The following is an 18,923-nucleotide window of genomic DNA, read 5'->3' as shown; positions in this document are numbered from 1 at the left end:
GCTGCCATAATCCAAAAATGCATGTCCAGCTGTAAAACATAAACTCACTCCTTGTTGTTGAAGATTTACCTTCAGCACAACCACAGAGTCCTCTGCAGCTCTGAGTGTATCTCAGGGCTTAATTCATTTTGGATGCATAATGATGTTGTGATATGATCTACGACGTGATGCTCCACAATCTTTAAAGGCAAAAAAAAACCCCGCTGCACGTGAGAAGAGCGTGTATTTATAGAACACCACGTCCATCACATGTATATATCTGAGTGAGCTCATAAATTCAGGTCACAGTTGACAACAAAAGAAATCAATTTCACTTTTCTTGCTCTGACACATGAAGACATTCAAGTGGCTCCTTGTGCTTTTGTAACGTTTGTATAGAGCCCCCGTTCGTAAGATCTGAGATCCCATTTAAGCAGCCTTAACACAAGAGTTATCAATTATATCTTAACGTTTTTAAAAGCATATAGGCCACCCACCTACCATTCATTTGTAGCTCTGTTGTAAGCAGTTAATAATTAGACATGTCCTTTGTTTGAACCTGAAAGAGAACAGCAGAGAAGCCTGTCCATAATTCATATCATGTTCACCTCTAGGCCTTCAGTGTTGTTGAAAACAGCTACTATTAAAAAGTCACCTGTGATTAATACCCACATTTAAAAACACATCCAAACACCAAGGTTATGGTTGATATAATAATTTAATGCTTCAGTGGTGCAGGTGCAAATTACCAAATAACTGCTGCAGTGGATGAATCTGTGGGAATCTGTGGGTGTAGGGGCCCCTGAGGATTTAGGAGCCTTGAACAGTTTTCTACTTTCCAACCAACCAAAATGACTGCTCACAACCTGGACTTTCAAATGCTGCTCTTATTAATATCATAATAGGAAACACATTATTATGATCTCAATGAAGCCATAAGGTGGCACGTGTTCTTATTGAACAGTCCCCGAGGTTATACAAGCTCTTCTCCAGTTATTTGGAGGGGCCATAAAGTGTCTGCATGTTTATTCCCCAGACTTGTCATTTAAGTGGGTTTGTGGCCGTTGTGCGCCGCCGCCATGCAGCAGTGATTGATGGGACACGTCGTCCCTGCCCTGCCCGAGGACCCTCACCAATAATAAGCCGCGTCCCTCGGAGATATGGTGTTAAGTCTTGCGCCGCTTCTCCGTGACCCTCACACTGAGATGATGTACGGGTGTGTGGCTTGTTCCTCTGCCATTTATTTGCGGCGTATGGGAACTCAAAGCTCTCACACGCCTTGCGCAAGACATGATCCTATTGGACGAGCGGGGGCAGAGGATTGTGTGTGTGTGTGTGTGTGTGTGTGTGTGTGTGTGTGTGTGTGTGTGTGTGTGTGTGTGTGTGTGTGTGTGTGTGTGTGTGTGTGTGTGTGTGTGTGTGTGTGTGTGTGTGTGTGTGTGTGTGTGTGTGAGAGAGAGAGAGAGAGAGAGAGCAGTCTTCACAGCTCCTGTCTTTCCAACGGCAGATACACAATGCTCGTTAATGGGCTCCAGATGCCTTTACAGAAAACACACGCCTGCGGGCTGTGTGGGTCTGCTCCTCTCTCTTGAATCACACAGATGCGAACTGATCTAATACGTCGACCAAAAAAGAGGAAGATTATGAGGTTGTATCAATTTTCAGAACACGTGGTGGTGGAGAGCTGCTTATTTGCGGGGCTGGCGGCTGCGCGCCCGTCCTCTCCTCTGTGATGGAGGAGCGCTGTGGTGTTGTTGGCGCATCGGTGCAAATGTGTTGAGAGGTGCAATCAGTGAAGACACCGAGGACTCTTGTGCGTCTGGGCAAGGTCAGAGTCTGAGCCTGGGCGAGATTATGTCCATGTGGGGACAGCAAGGACGGACTTTGACGCTTCTTCTCGGGGGACGACGAGGTCGCCTGGGGATGTCCCCTGAAAACCAAGAGTTTCTCTCCGTGCGTCGGATTGCAGAGGCAGCGAAACCTCCTCCATCTGCGTGATCATGGTTGAGCTTTTATTCTTGACAATCTCCGAGCTGCGCGGCTCCTTTTCCACCTGGATATAAAGTTACTTCTCGCTGTTCGACGGCTGGATGATTTATTTGGCCATTGATTGGTTTTATTGCGCACAGTTGAAGCCGGTGGAGGTGGTGTCAGAAGCTGCTGGTTAAAAAAAAAAAAAAAAAAAAAAAAATTGGGGGGTTTCCAGCGGGTGGGTTGAATTCCTTCAGAGCGAGCAGCAGAGGAGGCGAGCAGCGGCCAGCTGTGCTTTTCTGGACGGTCACATCTGTTCGTGGTTGTCGTCGCTGTCCATGGTGCTGAACTCGTGCTCCAGGAATGGTGGAGACGCTGAGTATCGCAGTCATCGGTGCTCCCGGAGTGGGGAAAACTTCTATAATCCGCCAGTTCATCTATAACGATTTCTCGGAGGTGTACACGCCGACCAGGACCAGATATGTGTACAGACCCTCCGTCATCCTCAACGGGAACATGTATGAGCTGAAGGTTTTGGATGTCCCGCCAATCTCCTCTTTTCCATCCAGCTCCAGCCAGGTATTAGCCTACCTAGCATGTCTCTGTCTCAGGACTCAAAGGTAGACCTTCAAACCGGTTTTTAACTTTATCAAAAGGAGGATTTCATTTGACACGAGCTTTGATGATCCATCCTCACACAGTGAACCTGAATCCGCCTCGTTTAATGATTCTCTATCTACTGCCAGTGGCATTATTCAAAGACAAACCCACCAATTTTATTTATTCTTCTATCACTATCAGATGTCCCTAGTCTAGTAGTTGCTATGGAGACCTGACTGACTTAAAGCCTTTGAGAGCCTCACTTTGACGTTGTAAACTCTCCCTCTCTCTCTCTGCCTCCGATCCCCCTCATGTGGAGGGAAGGAATGCCAGCTTGCATATTGTTTACTGATCATACCCTGTTTTCTACAGACTCCTAACTAAGAGCACTGTGTCATGTTCAGAGTTGATTATGGCTGCTGGCAGCTGAGTTGAATCTGGCCTGCTGCATGCACAGAAGGTAATAGCGGGATTGTGCTGCAGGCATTTGCCACAGCACCTGGTTGAACCCCAGTTTAAAAATAGAACAGACAGACTGGCCTTTTATTCATGGGCACAGGTCACATGCCACACCTCATTAGATGGAGACACATCTGATTGCAGGATCACACTAAAAATGCACCATGTAACTCTTAATGCCCAAGGTTTGTGATCACTTTCCAAAGCAGATTCGTAGCTGTGTCTTCCTTCTCGCCAAGAATCAGGGATATTGCAGAATTAGCTCAGGTTTTATTGCAGCCTTTTCTTCTCTGGGAGTCTTTTTTCTCCTTTAGTGCAGGATTTAAAAAACAAAAAACATTTAAATACTCACATTAAAATATCTATTAGATGCTGCAATTGTTCCTTCTGTCAATAGGAGCCTTGTCTTTCATTTTCAGTGTAGGCTATTTTAAGGTTCAAGCCAACACACACGTTAGTGTTTTATGTTAATTTTCAGTCTTTTTTATCCCAAAGTTGTTTATGATAGTATTTAACACAAAGAATGGGTTTGCACTAAAAACAAATCTGTTAACTTTGTTTGTCTAATTCCCAGTGCTGAAGCTTCATACTGTAGCTGCACTTTACAGTTTGGCATAGGATGAGGATTTTTTTTTAAATTTGTCCTTTATCACTTAAATTGAAACTACTTTAATGAATGTCTTCCAGGCCAGGAAGATCTTACGCATCCAAATCCTGTCAGTGTGCATGTCGGCGTATGATTATCATTCTGGAAAAATGTGAAGATGAGGGGAAAGAAACAACTTTAGGACCAAAATGCCTCTTGGTAAAATTCTCTTGTTCCTGCAAAAAAAATAGTAGAAGTCTAAATGAGTGTGCAAAGTCCTTGGGTATTGAAAGAGTGTGTATGACTCTAAGTCTCAATGGGCTTGAGTTGTGTTTTGGCAGCCGCGATGGAAAGGATGTGATGCTTTGAGGATACAGTAGAAAGCTACAAGGTCACCAGACCAGGCAGACGGCAGCTGGTGCTTCTGCTGAACATTTCCCTCCTCTTCTCCCTCTCCGGTCTCACACATAGCCCCACACAGACGAGGTGCCACCGAGAAAATGAGATCAAGCTAAGGAGACAATAAAAGAGCAGCTTGAGCGGGAGGCCTCCCAAAGTGTTGGTTTGCTGTGCACTCAGAAACCGCGGTGTTAACACACAAAACATCTGACAGGCAGTGCTGAGGGGCGAGAGTCATCAGCCTGTCAGGCCGCAGAATCACATGTAGCTGCTCTACCAGACTTACCATTTTGTTAGAAAGTGTTAAAAGGCCCACAGAGTGCTTTGTTTCCTGCCCACAGAGACCTTCTGCAAAGACACTCTGATTGAGTTTTTTCTTTCTTCTGCTAAATGGTGCTTAACCCCCATTAGGGAACAGGCTGTAAGTGTGAACAGAAAGCAGGAGTAGGGCACGATGAGTCTCATGAGTTCATGTGTTGGAGTGGGAGTGTGTATGTGTGTCCCCAAGGCTGAGTCACATGAGAGAGCTATTAAGCCAATACAGTTTTCAGTAGGTATCGTATCCGGAGAACAATTCACGCTCATTTTCGAGTGGTAGTGCGGTGACAAGGCACCTGTATGGCAGGCTCCTTTGTGGAAGGTACACAGGCAGAGAAAACCATTAGCTGAGTGCTGCCACAACATTTCTATCAGACAGATTTATGGTCACTCATTTGCTGAGGAATGACCCTGAGAGGCCTGCTGTACTTTTTCTCCTCCACTCTTGTCGTGCCCTGCCTGTTCTCAGCCTCCATCTCTTGCTTTGTCAGGTGGTATCCTCTTTTCAGCCTTAGAGCAGTGATGAGAGACATTTTTGACTCGCCGCTCTGCTCTATATTTACCCTACGGGCAGAGAGATACAACCTGGGTTAGTCTTAATGGTAAGAAACTTAAAAATTGAAATTTACTGGCAGTACACATCAGATTGAATGAATGCATCATTCCCTTTTAGAATACAGCTGGGAATAAAAGTCCACCAGAGAGAGACAGTGGGCATTTGGTGCACTCAATTAGAAAGGTTGGACAGAGTTTAATGGACACAGTTGAAGTAAGGGCTACCAAATGAGGTTGTATAATGTCCTATGAAATTTGTGATGAATAAGCTGCAGAATGGAGTGAGTCAGTACGCCTCCATGCTTCATACAGTACAGCATGGCAATTTCTCATCAGTTTAGTTCAGATTATATTTGAAAGAAGAACAGTAATGTTCTGGCAGGCCTCTCGTGACCCCAATTCAACCACATTGACGGCCATCTTTTCCCCCAGCGCTGGAGACAAGCAAGATTTCTATTATTTTACTGTGAGGCTGTGATGGTGTAATGATTTGTTTGCTTTGTGGTATGTCTGTCTGTTGCAGTGAGTATTGCATTTAGAGAGCATCTGTCACAGTGTGTCAATAGGATGGAGCGACAGATGGTTTTAAGCCTGACATTGGGACCAGAAATCATTTTTCTTGCTCTTTTAATTCTTTTCCCTTTTTCCCTTTTTTTGTTCTTACCACAATAGTATATCTCCAGGACTTCGTCTCACTCCAAATGCTCTCTCTATCCTCCTGCTCTCTCTGGACATCTCTGTTGAAACAGTCTGTGGTAACAGGCTGGAAATTATTCCTCCTCATGTCATACATTGTGTAATTTTTACTTTGCTGTAGAAATATAAGCAAATATCAGGTTTATGAGCCATTCAAGTGTATGTGTGTGGGTAAGTCTTTGCTGTCATGTGACCTTTAAAAAAAAACATGTGTAAATTAGTCAAGTTGCTGTAATGTTAGAAATAACTCTTTATTCTTAGAATATAAAAAAATCAAATGACTTATTAGCAAGTTGCAGCCTAGTAAATACGATGATTACTACAAGCACAATTAGATGAATACTTAAACAGCACTTAAAACAACACGGGGGCTACAGTATTTTGTCTTCTTGGCAAGAGTAACATTAGAAAGTTGATTTCACTCTCTTGTCCGCACGATAAAGGCTACTGCCAGACTCTTTTCAAAGATGACAAAAAACCTGCCTTTTTGTAGGCTACACACGGTAGGCCTATATCTAAATCTCACTAAAAAAGTATTTTTGTACTTTTGTACTTTTTGTGCTTTTGCTATGTAGCCCTATTCACTTAGGAGTCTAGAGGAAACCTTGCTAGTTTGGCATTAGACTTTCTTTACTTGCCAAGAGCTGTGTCCAGTGGTGGAAAGTAATGCCAGCGTTTGTTCTTTTCTCTATCATGTATTTTCTTCTAGTTAGTGTGCTATCTGCCCCCAGCCTGTCTTGTCACTTTCCAATAGTGAGTCACTGTATCCTCCAATCTGCCCCGCAGACAATACTGTAGACCTACTCAGGGGGTGTATCATCGAGAAATTATATTAATCATCTAATCTAGCTCTCAGCTACAGAGCAGACTATTCCTCCAAGCTGTCTCAACTTGCTCAAAATCCGTCCTAGCAGCTATTTTAAAATCAACAATTCATGACCAGCCACAGAACATCATCTCCATGTCACGTCAAAGTGAATTACTGAAAAGGACAATGAAACCTACCGATTTTTAATGCTTTTACTGGTATAGGTCATCAGTGAGTAATGGCAATTTCATCCCCAGGGGATATAATGGATATTAATTGCAAATCAGCCAGCGTGGCTTATGTGTGGCATATCACTGATAATTACTCAGCACCCCTTCCCCCCACCGCTGGGTGACACTGGCCTCCCTCCTGTGCTTGACTATTGATCCATCACAGCCACTCATTACCATTAAGCGGCTTCTTTCCCCGTACATCAGGAGACACGACAGTCTTGTCGTAGCCTGTTACAAACTGACCATGGTCTGCAGTTGTCAGGGAAACATGATCTGTTTGGCTCGTGAGGAGTGAAGGATGAGATGCTCTTTTTCTGCAGTGTTAAGAAGGCCGACTGAAGGATACAGACAGTGGGACCACACTTCATGTTCACGCTCCCACAAACACATTCTCACATTCTGCAAGCACGCACACATAAACATGCCCACACATGCGTGTTAAATTTCTTGGATTTCAGTCTATAAGCCGTGTATTGCTGCTTTATTTTGTGTTCGCAGGCTTATTGTACAGTCCCTCTGAATTTCCTTGTTTTGCCTGTGTCTCATGTTTGTGTTTTTGAGAAGTGGTGTTGCTGATTTTAGCCCCTCCTCCACATTTAAAAACAAGACTTGGATGACAAAGAGATACGGGATGAAAATGCAAGCTGCTATTTTTAGCCCCAGGGATATGAGGCTGCAACTGAAGCCACTGTGTGCATTTCACATCACCAGTTGCCTCAACGAATAGGGAAGAGTGAACACTGATGATATGCTGTTACAACAAGGTATATCTCTCATTTGTCTGGCAAAATTAGGTGAGAATTTTTTATACCTTTTTGCCACAACTTTGTATCTAAATTGGTTTGGACTTTCAACAACAACAACACAAATTGACAGTGAAATCCCACCCTCTGTGACATGTTTTTCCCCGACTCTGACCACTGACTCAACCTGCACAGAGAAAGAAAATAATCACACTTGCCTAGAGTTTTTACAACATAGCCCCCACTCCACCCCCCCATATCCTCCCTTCATCGCCTCCTCGTCTACCTTTGATGGCAACGATCTTCATGCCACATGTTTGTCTCCATGCCTGATTGGCCTCATTATCTCGGTGCTGATGTGTGAGACTGTTCCTTCCTCACACTCACCTACAGTAGACACAAACTGACAAATACCCGCTTCGAAACTGAATGACGGCAGATTAATCCTCATTGGCAGAGACGTGTTATCGTTATCATCATTAGAAGTTACTCTGATCATCGCCTGCTCCCTCAGCCTCTCCTGTCTCAAATTATCTGATGATTTTATTTGCGCAGGCTATGTGCAGTATGTTGATTTGAAAAGCATATTTTCTCCAAACTCGAGAGCTGTGTAATTCGATTTCCTAAATTCCTCCTTCAAGTTGCACAAGCTTCTGCAGAAGGTAGAAGAACTAATGAAAGCAGCACATGGAGAATGACTTCAACACTGTAGCCAATCATTCATCGTTTCCCACAAAGCTAACATCAGCTCGGATGCTAATTTGAAGCATACGAATGAAAAGACGCCTGACAGCACTTTGATATCTGAGTTTTCAAAGCAACATGATGCAACAAAAAGAGCTCTAAAAAGCTGAAAGCTATGTCCAGGGAGCACATGCATCAAAACAAAAAACAAAACAAAGCAACAACAATCAAAAACAAAGAGCCAAATTATTAACTCAATCAAACAGCTTGCATTTGATTAATCAAACTGCTTAATCAGTGTTCAAATATCTAATTATCCCTGCATCTGAATTATTTTTGTAAGGTTGTGATGTGCAGATGTTTGATATTCATTTTGCTCAGCCAAAAATAGCCTATTACTTCTCACTTCTAGCATAGTTTTTTTTTTTTTTTTACACAGATAAAAAAAAAAACAGAATAGGAGAGAATTAAACTGAGTTCAGTTCTTGACAACAACCACTTCTAGACCCTTCATTAGCAGTGCACGGGCACCCTAGAGGTTATGTTGACACCATGTCTTGCTCATCCCTTGATCCGCCGCTGCCTTTTTCATCTTTTTGACATTCTCTCAGGGCTGCATTCGTTTTCTCATTTCCCTCCCTCAGCAATTTTTCCTCCCTCTCACCCCCTGAAGTTCCTTTGTTTTTCCCTCCCCCCGCTTTTATCAGATCAAATGCTTATGAATTTATTGTACACTGTTAGTGGTGTTCAGGGTGCTGGGTTGGTGAGAACTCAGCACTCAAATATACAGCATGAATAGACATATGTTTCTATTGAAGCAACAGCCAGTGGTTACAAACCCACTGCTGCCATGTGCTTTAATAACAGTTTGAAATTCATTACCACCACAACTTGTTGCTGTTTGCTGCATGTACAATAAATCACAAAGCCTATTCAAGAAGTGACAAATGTTAAAAATTAGAAGTAGAATCTGTTTGCACCTCTTTGTGTGCTTGTCTTTATAAAGCTGTGACCTCTGTCGCTGCCCTTGAACATGTGTAGCTAGGACGCTGTGCAGCGCTTTCTGCTGGCCTGATGCCATGTTTTTTTGACTTTAAGCTTTGAGACTCCCAGAGCCATGGCCGGCCGCTCTTGAACTTGGTTGACTCTGCACTTTTTCACAGAGGACACACAGCAGAGAAAGATCAACGGTGACAATGTGCTTTAGAATAATTACAGGAACACATCACACTCTCGTCAGTGAGCTGCCACCTGATGTTGTGTTAGGATATAAATAGGTGAATATGTGTCTGTGGCTCTGTAAGGTAGCCCAGCACTGAGTCAAAAGCTAACATCAACATGCTAACATGCTCAACCTGACAATGCTAAAGACTTATCTGTAGCAGGTTTAAAAGTATATTATGGGGGCTTCTTACCTTTAATTGACAGGTTAGTTAGAGACAGGAAATGGGGAGGTATAGGGAGAAGGACAGCAAAGGGTCAACCGGGGTCGGCTGCAGAGAGGACTGTAGCCTCTACACATGGTGCGCCTGCTGTACCCACTGACTTAAACAGCACCTTATGGCAGGAAATTATTTACCATGTTATTTTATGGAGCTAGCATTTCTTTATATGTATATTTATGTTTTCATCTTGTTGCCTCTGTCTAGGAGTGGTTGGATCTGCGCTGCAGAGGTGTCCGCAATGCCAACGCCTACATCCTGGTGTATGACATCTGCTGTGTGGAGAGCTTTGAATATGTCAAGATGATCCGACAGCAGATAGTGGAGCACAGGTATGAACCGTCAACCACACACTCTCAGATGGCCAAACTGTGACCGAACACACACACACACACACTGACTGACAGACAGCTGATGAACCATCGCTGGTTATTTCTAATGACATCACGATGTCACCCATCTGGAGACAGCATGCATTTTCATGGCCCTGCCATAATTACACGTTTGTGACAGTGATAGATAGTCTGGTTGTGCTGATATCTTCTAATTCAGCATACTCCTCCCTGCATCCTGACAGATCACTAATAACATCTGATGCTGGCATTTCTGCATGACAACCACCCGAGATGTCACAAGTGATTATTTTAGGATATCTCAGCTTTTATTGGACAGAGTACAACAGCAAAAGGCAGGAGCCTTGACAACTAAAGGGTGATAACACATACAGCAGGTCCCCTGGCTGGCTATGTACCAACACAAGTGGGAAAAAGACCAATGAAAAGAAAGGCATCATCTTTTCTATCAGCCTTTCTGTTGGCATACCTGCATACATTTACATATTGAAAGGTACAATGAGTGGCCTCATTTGTTCTGCTATGTTGTACATGACCAAACTGCCATTGCACAGTTCATCCCCACCTCACTGGCCCATTAGAGAAAACCATTACCACCAGCACCTAGAAAAGGAATGCAAGAGGGAAAAAAGGAGAAACGTGTAATCATAGGACAGAGATCTGAGTTCAGAAAGGAGGAGGAGAAAGGAAAGTGGAGAAAGGAGAGATACTTTCTGTAAACTGAAATTATGAATAATGGAGGCTGTTGCAGCTCAGTGTGGCTGTTGTGAAGATGTCATCTGTAATTTATCTGTTCATTTTGCTCAGCTTTAAAATATATGCATTTATGCGAAGTTCTTCTGACAAAATCTGTACAAAAACAGAAGAAAAAAAAAAGATTTTTTCAGGTCTATTTTTGTAGCCCTCCTTCCCTCAGTTCAGTGAGGCCTGTGACAGTGCTGTGTCCCTCCATGCATAGTATATTTTCCCTCAATTCTCACAAACAGATGCATGCACACACTCCTACACATACAGTACGTCTCAGTGTGCTAAAACACTCGAGCCTGAGCAGATATATGCGTGGAGATATTTTTAAGTCTGTTATGTGAGCACAACCTGTGAAAAGGAGAAAAGTGAGATGTGATTTTCAAGTCCACATCTCTGAGGACTTTTCTACAGGGCTTGGAAATTCTACCAAACATGCATATGACAAATTGAAGGACGTATCCCAGTTAAGTCTTACTCTGGTTAGTGGTTACACTCCTTTTCAAAATACTAACATTTAGAAAATCTGTTTAGCCATATCTCATATCACAAGATCACACAGTATCCAGGCTGATTCTTCATGGTGGTGTGGGTATGCCTTTCACCTAATATTTGGTACAACCCTGTATTTGTGTGTGTTGGTTTAGGCACAAACCCCTGTTTCAGCAGTAGATAAAAATAAATTTAAAACTTTATAAGAAAACTAAAAACTGCACAAAAACTTTGCTATGCCATCTGTCAGCTGTTTTATAGTTTGGAGCCACAATCACCAGGTAAAAGGTGGAAATGAAGTGCTCACATTACAAAGTGCTTGCACGGATTGTATTTGATTGGCCAACACAGGTCCTTGCCAGATGACGCCATGCTGTGTTCCAGCAGGAGTTGAGACAGGTTCGACTGTTTTGCCATATGACAGCAGGACTGTTGTCTGGCTCAGCACAGTCTACCCTCAACACACAGCACAAGATGAGCTCAGTTTGGTTTCTGGCTTTTAAATCTTTGCATGTAAGTTCAGGTCACATCACTTCAACTTATACATTCCCAGTGTCAGACATTAATTTTAGCATGTAGGTCAGTATTACGTTCATCATCATTAAGGAATAAATAGAAACCTGGATATGGTATGTATCTATTATTAGCCACTGGAAAGGACACCATTGTCGTGCAGTGGTTGCCTCTTAGCAACAAGGTTTTGGGTTTGATTTTTTTGGGCCTGGGGCCTTTCTGTGTGGGTTTTCTCTGGCTACTCTGGCTTCTTCCCACAATCCAAAGGCATGCACAATAAATGGACTGGTGACTCTAAATTTCCCTTAGGCATGATTGTGAGTGTGAGCTAGCTTGCGTCTGTATGTCAGCCCTGTGATAGACTGACGACCTGTCCAGGTCGTACCCAGCCTTCGCCCTATGTCAGCTGGGATTAGGCTCCATCCCTCCTGTGACCTTGGATGAATAAACAGTATATAGACAATCAATGGATGGATTCCCACCCTCATAATTAGGTTTGCCAAAAAATTGTACAAGGTTTAACTAAATATATACACTAGGATACCACTGAAAGAAGTGAAACCATCACATTTTGTGTGTGCCTACAACAGAATTAATGCAAGTGCACAGGGAACGATTCATAGCGATCTCCACCACCATCACCAGATGAGGAAAACTGTTTGATAAAGATGATGTTAATCCCTCCAGTAGATCTCCACAGAGCCGGAGAATCTCTGACAAAGAGCAGCAAAGCTGTTCTGGAGGGTAGTGATGAAACAACACCCAACTAAGACCATTTTTGTGTCGAATTTATCAACCAACTGTCTCTCCCTAAGTATGTACTATTTCTCTATTGCGCTATCCGTCCATCTGTTAAAGCAGACATGATATCATGCATATGTATGCAAATCCTTGTCAGAAGATGAGCCCCCCAAAAAACATTATTCAGTATAAGAGGAAGTGATGCATTGTTAATGCAGCAGCTTTAACAATTCATACCTCAGCTGACACTGAACTCAGCAAGTCAGCAGATGTCTTGTGCTCACACACATCACTGCTCCTTAAGTCTCATAATACACCTGATTTATTTGTGCTCAATGAATTCAAACTGTGTGTAACTCATATGCTAATATTATTATTTTTCATGAAAAATAACAATCAAAGTCTCCAGCTGCAGTGACGTTGGCTCCTCGGCTACAGAGTAAAAATTAATCTTATTTTTAGAAATCCCATTTATATAATCAGCTCTGTTGCCTTCATAGTATTTACTCTACAATCCAAATTCCTTTTCCTCCAGTAACACATTTTGTCTACATTGCCATAGTAAACTGTCATTTCCTTCCTTTAAGTAGATCTGATTTCAAAGCACCCCCAGTCAGGTGTTACTGGAAAACAGTTGGACTCGATGACAGCATCTTGGATGTTGATGTTTATCATTAAAAGTGTAGGAGTAAGTATCACAAACACAAGTCTTCAGCCACTAATTTATGCCTATCTCTGGCTTGCGTACATTTTCACACTTCACAATGCTGTCAACCAGCCACTGCAGAGTGTGGTGGGAGGCCCCTTGAGCCTGTGAGCTCTAATCCTCCAGTCCGCCCCCACACACACCTCACAAGAAAGGGAAAAACTGCACGTAGACATCTTTGGACACACCCAACCAACCACTGTGACAAACATCACAACGTTCACTGTGCTGTTTGTCACTAACCTTCTTATTTTTAAATGTCTCACATGCTCCTGCAGGGAAGGCAGCAGCAGTGAGGTACCAATCCTGGTGGTGGGCAACAAGAGAGACCTGCAGCGACAGCGCTTCATGCCTCGCAGGGCAGTGTCAGTCCTGGTAAAGAAGACGTGGAAGTGCGGTTATGTGGAGTGCTCTGCCAAGTTTAACTGGCATGTAGTACTGCTCTTCAAAGAGCTGCTGGGCATCGCTGTGGCGCGGGGCATGCGCCAGAACCACACCTCCATCCGGCTGCAGGGGGCACTACAGAGGAATCGCTGCACCATCATGTGACCCCCAGAGCTCCTTCCACCCCTCTCACCTCAGGAGTGCAGCGGCAGTGGAGTAAAGGACTTGTTATCTAAATGGCTGGAAAAATACCCTGTGGCCTCCTGCTTTACTGAGCTGTTTTTTCATAATGAGGTTTATTAGACTTGCGCTGTAAAAGACTGAAATTTCACACGTGGTCCTTCAACCACTTCCTAGTCCAATTCTGCTAAATGTGTAGATACAAGGAAGGAGGTATGAGAGGACACAGATGAAATCAATATGATTAGCATAGCACACTTATATTTCTCACGTCACCTAAACTGTTAGGTTTTTGAGGCTGCAGCAGGTGTTACCGAGGATTGTATGGTGGCTGTATGTGGGCCTAAAAGAATGGAAGCTGTGTCAGTGAGACGCTATATGGACAGGCAGCAATATCATCGAGTCTTCCTTTGAATTTGTCATATTAGGTAAGGTCAACAACATACGCTTGTTGTACCTGACATATTTGGATTAGTTTGAGTGCAGTGGTGGATTAGATGGACTAGAAGAGATAAAGAACAAAACAAATTCAGTTCTGTAGAGATGATGTGGTGTGTACAGATATGATAAGATGGTGTTTAATTTTAGATTGTGAGAAGTAGCCTACGTTTTTTTTTCTTTCCCTGTCCCCATTACAAACTTGGCCTAGGGTAAAAGCTGTTTGTTCAGATGAAGGGTGTTTTAAGGTTGTCTTGCAGCGGAAAATACTGCAGTCCCTTATCATGATGTACTGTAGGGCTTTAATCTGCTTCCCCCCCTCACTCAGTGTCTGTTTCTGATGAATACATTAAATCCAGGGAACTGGGGACCTGCAGGAGGCTGCAGAGCCTGAAACGAGAACCTGTACTCTCAGTGTGTGTGTGTGTGTGTGTGTGTGTGTGTGTGGGTGGGTGTTTGTGTTTGTGTGTGAGAGAGCGAGGGAGATGGAAATGGAGAAAGGCAGGTTTGATAGCTGGCATTCAGGCAAGCAAAGGGCAGACACAGCAAGATAAGAGACAGATGTTGAAGGTTCAGATTAGGAAGGAGCAATAAAAACCCCACTGGGATGTCCTGAGTGACTATATGTACCACCACCATGTCATATTAAGGATGCCTCACACACAGTAAATGTACTCCACTCATGTTCAGATAACCAGAGCTCAAAGACCTGCATAAAACCCCACGCAAATACATCACAAACACACAGGGAACCTTAATAAAGCTTTGATATTAGTATCTGAATATTATCTAATTGGTAATGTTGTGAGATTAACAGTTGCTTTTTCATTTGATTAGGCCTAAGCTACTGTAGGTAGCCTACTTTGTGAATATGGCTGCACTGAAAGTAAGCAGACCTATTGTATATAAGAGTGATTTTTTGAGTAATTGACTTGCATGCTTTTGTTGGTAGAGCCAACGGGTCAGGGTTTAATTGCACTGATGTGAAAATGTGATATTGTGTTTATTTTTGGTAATACACTGTAATGAGCAGCTGAGTGGAGTGAATGTGGTCGTTTTTCACTGGCATGTGAGAGCACAAGCTCATGATTCTCTCGGAGAAGTAGTTTTGAACCCTTCAATCAGGGCAGATGGGTGTGTTAGTATTTTGTTTTTCTAGTAAAAAATGAAATATGTAGCAGAGATACATTAGAAAGCAACTGTGTGTAGCATGAGTTCCCATCGGTTTGTTTGTGTGTGCGTTTCCAAATAAAAAGGGCTACTGTTTTTTATCAGAAACATTACTTGTATTTATTTTTACTGTGTTAGTACTGTGGGTAATTTTGTTTTATTATTAAATGCATTTGAGAACAGCAATCTTTCTCTGGTCACTTTTCAGTTATGTGCATCAATTACACCACATTAAAGATCATTTTGACAACATTGCCATCTTGTGGTAAAGCGATGTTATCAGGAGCCCTCACCCCCACTCCTCTCTCCACATCTCCTCTACTCTTTCTTGTGGGTAATATGGCTGCATTAAACTGTTATGGATCCCAAGGGCAAGAGTTTGTTGATGGGTCATTATCGATCTACCTATCCCTTTATCTACAGCTCAGTGTCAATTTCAAATTAACAATTAAATACACACGTGCCAGTCAATTATATAGGCTACTATTACCATAATACACACACACAATTATAAACTAAAAATAATGAAGTTAATATAATAGGATAAGGATGGGGCCCCAAGATTAACACAGGAAATTAAAGAGAATCAATCAACAGGCAAATGGCTGTCAGGTATTTGGATCCCCTGGAGCTCCAGTTTTGTGGGGCTAACCAGACTTGAATCCCTCTGTCCATCATCACCTGACCCCTAATGTGACCCCATATGGCAATTAATTCAGGGCTCCTATCTTCATAGATGCAAAATGAATGTTATTTCTACTCTACGTTGTAGGCTAATCAGTGAGTGTATTGTGTGTGAGCAGCCTATTTGCTGTATAATATAGGACATTGTGATGATCTGTGCAGCTGCAGCAGCACAGTCTCTATTCTACTGACTGGTATCGGGTCTGGGATCAGCAGCCAAACCGCATGTCAAATGTTTAGGAATGTTTAGATAACAACGTCACGTGGTGCAGGTCTGAACCATAGACGTAAACCGATAGAGCGGTCATTCCCATTCAAATGCTGCTGGGCGGAAGGCCACGTTAACGGCCGCGGTCCTCTGCCACTACGACTACAAACAAAGTCCTTCTCATATTAGAACGTCTCTGCTACAAACTGCTGCGGCTCCGTCGTCATGGAAATCGCCGTCGGTTTCGGCGGTGGCAGCCTTTAATGTGGGAGCCATGTAAGGTGTTTCCTCTCTATCCGGCGCAGCTCTGTGCTCTGAATCCTCTGCAGTCTGCATCAGCAAACTGTCTTGGCATCGCTTCTCGTCCTTCCTCCGGCGTCATGTGAAAGAGGTTCACGGTGGTGGTGGTGGTGGTGGTGGTTTCTCCCGCCCCAGACCGTCCGGACCCCCCGCCCCCCCCCTACCCACCTCACTCACTCACTCCTCGTCCGCCGAGCTCCTCCGCAAAACGCCGCCGACCTCCCTTTGTCCAGGTGGTTCCCCGTGGGGTAGTGTCTCTGTCCCCCTCCCCTCTCCCGCTGCTGTCCCCACCGGGTGTATCCTGCAGCCCTCGGCGTGCGGCGCAGCGGAGGATGAGCGAGCAAGGGAAGGGCTCGGCATCCGCCTCTGCCGCGGCCCCGGCGCCAGGCTCGGACACTTACAAAGGCTGGCTTTTTAAATGGACCAACTATCTGAAAGGGTACCAGCGGAGATGGTTTGTCCTCAGCAATGGCCTGCTCTCATATTACAGGTAATTTTCTTTTTTCTTTTTTTTGCCAACGCGGAGTGTAACATGGTAACATGTCACAACATCAACGCGCACATTTGTGTGTCGGTGCATCAGTGTGTGTTACAGCTCAGCTGGCTGCCTCAGCTGTCTAGCTAACGCGGTCTGTTTACTTACAGCTGACAGCCTCAAAACCTATTGTAACCTAGTTACTTTGACTGACTGGGCTGTGGGAAGACACGGACACACAGCAGCAGCAGCAGCAGCAGCAGCAGCAGCAGTAAGAACAACAACAGCAACAACAACAACAACAACAACTGTATCTTCGCTTCAGACTCAGTGAAGTGACAGAAATGTGGCGACAACAAGTACCGACGTCAGCTAGCAGCACACCAAGCTAGCCCGTAGCCTCGGTCGGTGAGCGGTGAGCGGACAGCGGACAAGCAGCTGTCCGCTCCTCGGTCACACCAACACCACGGCACCGTCCGCTGCTCTTCAACCCACTGTTTATAAAGTGACCGTGTTAATCACCATTACCCATTTAAGCTCGTAATGTCACTGTTGTTTCAAACCACGACCTCCTATGAGCGTCACATTACTGTGCGATATTCATTCATTCATTCATTCATTGCATAAGCTAATGTTATCTCTTGGGAGATAATGTTTCCACAGACGACCGCTGTCATTTTTTCAGTCTGTCTTCAGTGTAATCACACAACTCTATACACCAGCCTAACACCTGTGGCTCAGATGCCTCTTGCAATGGGAGTCATGTTTCCACAGGTGTGAGTGTACAGGAACAACAGTGAATGGACCATAGAGTAGCTGGATGACAAGTATTCCCCAACACACCCATTTTATTTACTTAAACCTACAAGGACATGAGAGGAACCTGAAGCCTTAGCTCGAGTTCAACAAGTATTTTCCTCATAAACAAGCCCCTCAAAACAACAGCAACAACAGCTTTTGTTTCATTGTCAGTCTAATGTTACGGCCTAGCAAGCAGGTGAATGAACTGCCACCTGGACCAGTCTGAGGAAATTCAATCTTGACCTTGGGATCAGTATGTGACAAAATGAACTCAACTCTGAGGTTCAGCCTAAAAGAGCAGAGCTTCTGGCCTGAGCCAGCAGCCGGAGTCATCCACGAAGGCAGTTAGATGTGGTCGACAGAAGCTCTAAAGCTAAACCTCTGAGCTGTCATACAAAAGCTTGACTGTTTTCATTGCCTTCATCGCATGGCTCGTTCCTGTTTGACCAGCTTGTTTGCCACCACTTGACTGCTTTTTGTCAACATTGAAATACTTTGCTGTGTCGCCTTCTAGGTCGCTCTGCCCTTGGTGCACATTTATACATTTTATGCTTAATATTGAATTCCTGAGTTTATCATCAGGGACGCGGTCCTTTGTTGCAACAGTTGATCACCCTGTCTGACCCACTTTGCCTAATTAAATGGATCACAGCAGTGTGAAGGTGCACCCAACTTCCTCTGCTAACAGTGCTATTAGTCAAAGATGAGCCTGTTAAGTTTAGACACCTTCTTAAATCAGCAATGATTTTAAAAACCCTCTACCGTCTAGCTAGCGTAATGTGTTATTACAAACTATAATTGCTTGCAGTTATAGAAATGATTAATGTGACACTAAGCTGATCCCTCTAGGATAATTGTCTTTCCAAATGTCATATTTCACCAGGAGGTTGGGTTGCAAAATCAGCTGTGAAGCAAGAAGGGACTCACTGCCTTGTTTAAAGGCTCTTCTCTCCAGCGAGGTCTAGTCTTTATGAGGGCTTGAATCTGGGTCCTCTGACTGCGAGGCAATATTTTTTTGTCTCACTGTGCTTCCCTGCTGCTCCAAGAGTCATGCAATGCAGTCTTCCAAAAATATATATATATAATTGCTCAGATTGGATAGAAAAATATTCTCTACTGTGTGCTTATGTAAATATGTGATTCAAACCACATTTGGATCTCATTTCATCCCATGCTTCATTTCTTACCCAACACCACCCTGCCTGCCACACTTTCTCAAGCAAGCCCCCATTGATTGTCTTTTGTTGTTGTCAGCAAAGTG

The 18,923-nt window shown here is 43.8% G+C and overlaps 2 protein-coding genes across 3 annotated transcripts in view; both read left to right on the top strand.

Annotated features, from left to right (window-relative positions):
• Positions 1 to 1,430: 1,430 nt before the first annotated feature.
• rasl10a (RAS-like, family 10, member A) lies at positions 1,431 to 15,380 on the top strand. Its single transcript, XM_085786805.1, has 3 exons — positions 1,431 to 2,529; positions 9,681 to 9,805; positions 13,301 to 15,380. The coding sequence occupies exons 1-3, from the start codon at positions 2,314 to 2,316 to the stop codon at positions 13,569 to 13,571; spliced, it is 612 nt and encodes a 203-aa protein (XP_085642931.1). The 5' UTR covers positions 1,431 to 2,313; the 3' UTR covers positions 13,572 to 15,380.
• Positions 15,381 to 16,334: 954 nt separating this feature from the next.
• Positions 16,335 to 18,923, top strand: part of osbp2b (oxysterol binding protein 2b) — a 47,761-nt gene continuing 45,172 nt past the window's right edge. The window contains exon 1 of one of the 2 annotated variants that reach the window (XM_085786803.1): positions 16,335 to 16,876. In XM_085786803.1, coding sequence (XP_085642929.1) covers positions 16,719 to 16,876 — 158 coding nt within the window. In that variant the 5' untranslated portion in view covers positions 16,335 to 16,718. The remainder of the gene's footprint in view (positions 16,877 to 18,923) is intronic. The other variant, XM_085786801.1, reaches the window with a different exon arrangement.

The sequence above is a fragment of the Trachurus japonicus genome, chromosome 9, assembly GCF_045865225.1.
Source record: "Trachurus japonicus isolate A0001 chromosome 9, Traja_1.0".
Lineage (NCBI taxonomy): Eukaryota > Metazoa > Chordata > Actinopteri > Carangiformes > Carangidae > Trachurus > Trachurus japonicus.
This window is presented reverse-complemented; position numbering and strand designations above follow the sequence as displayed.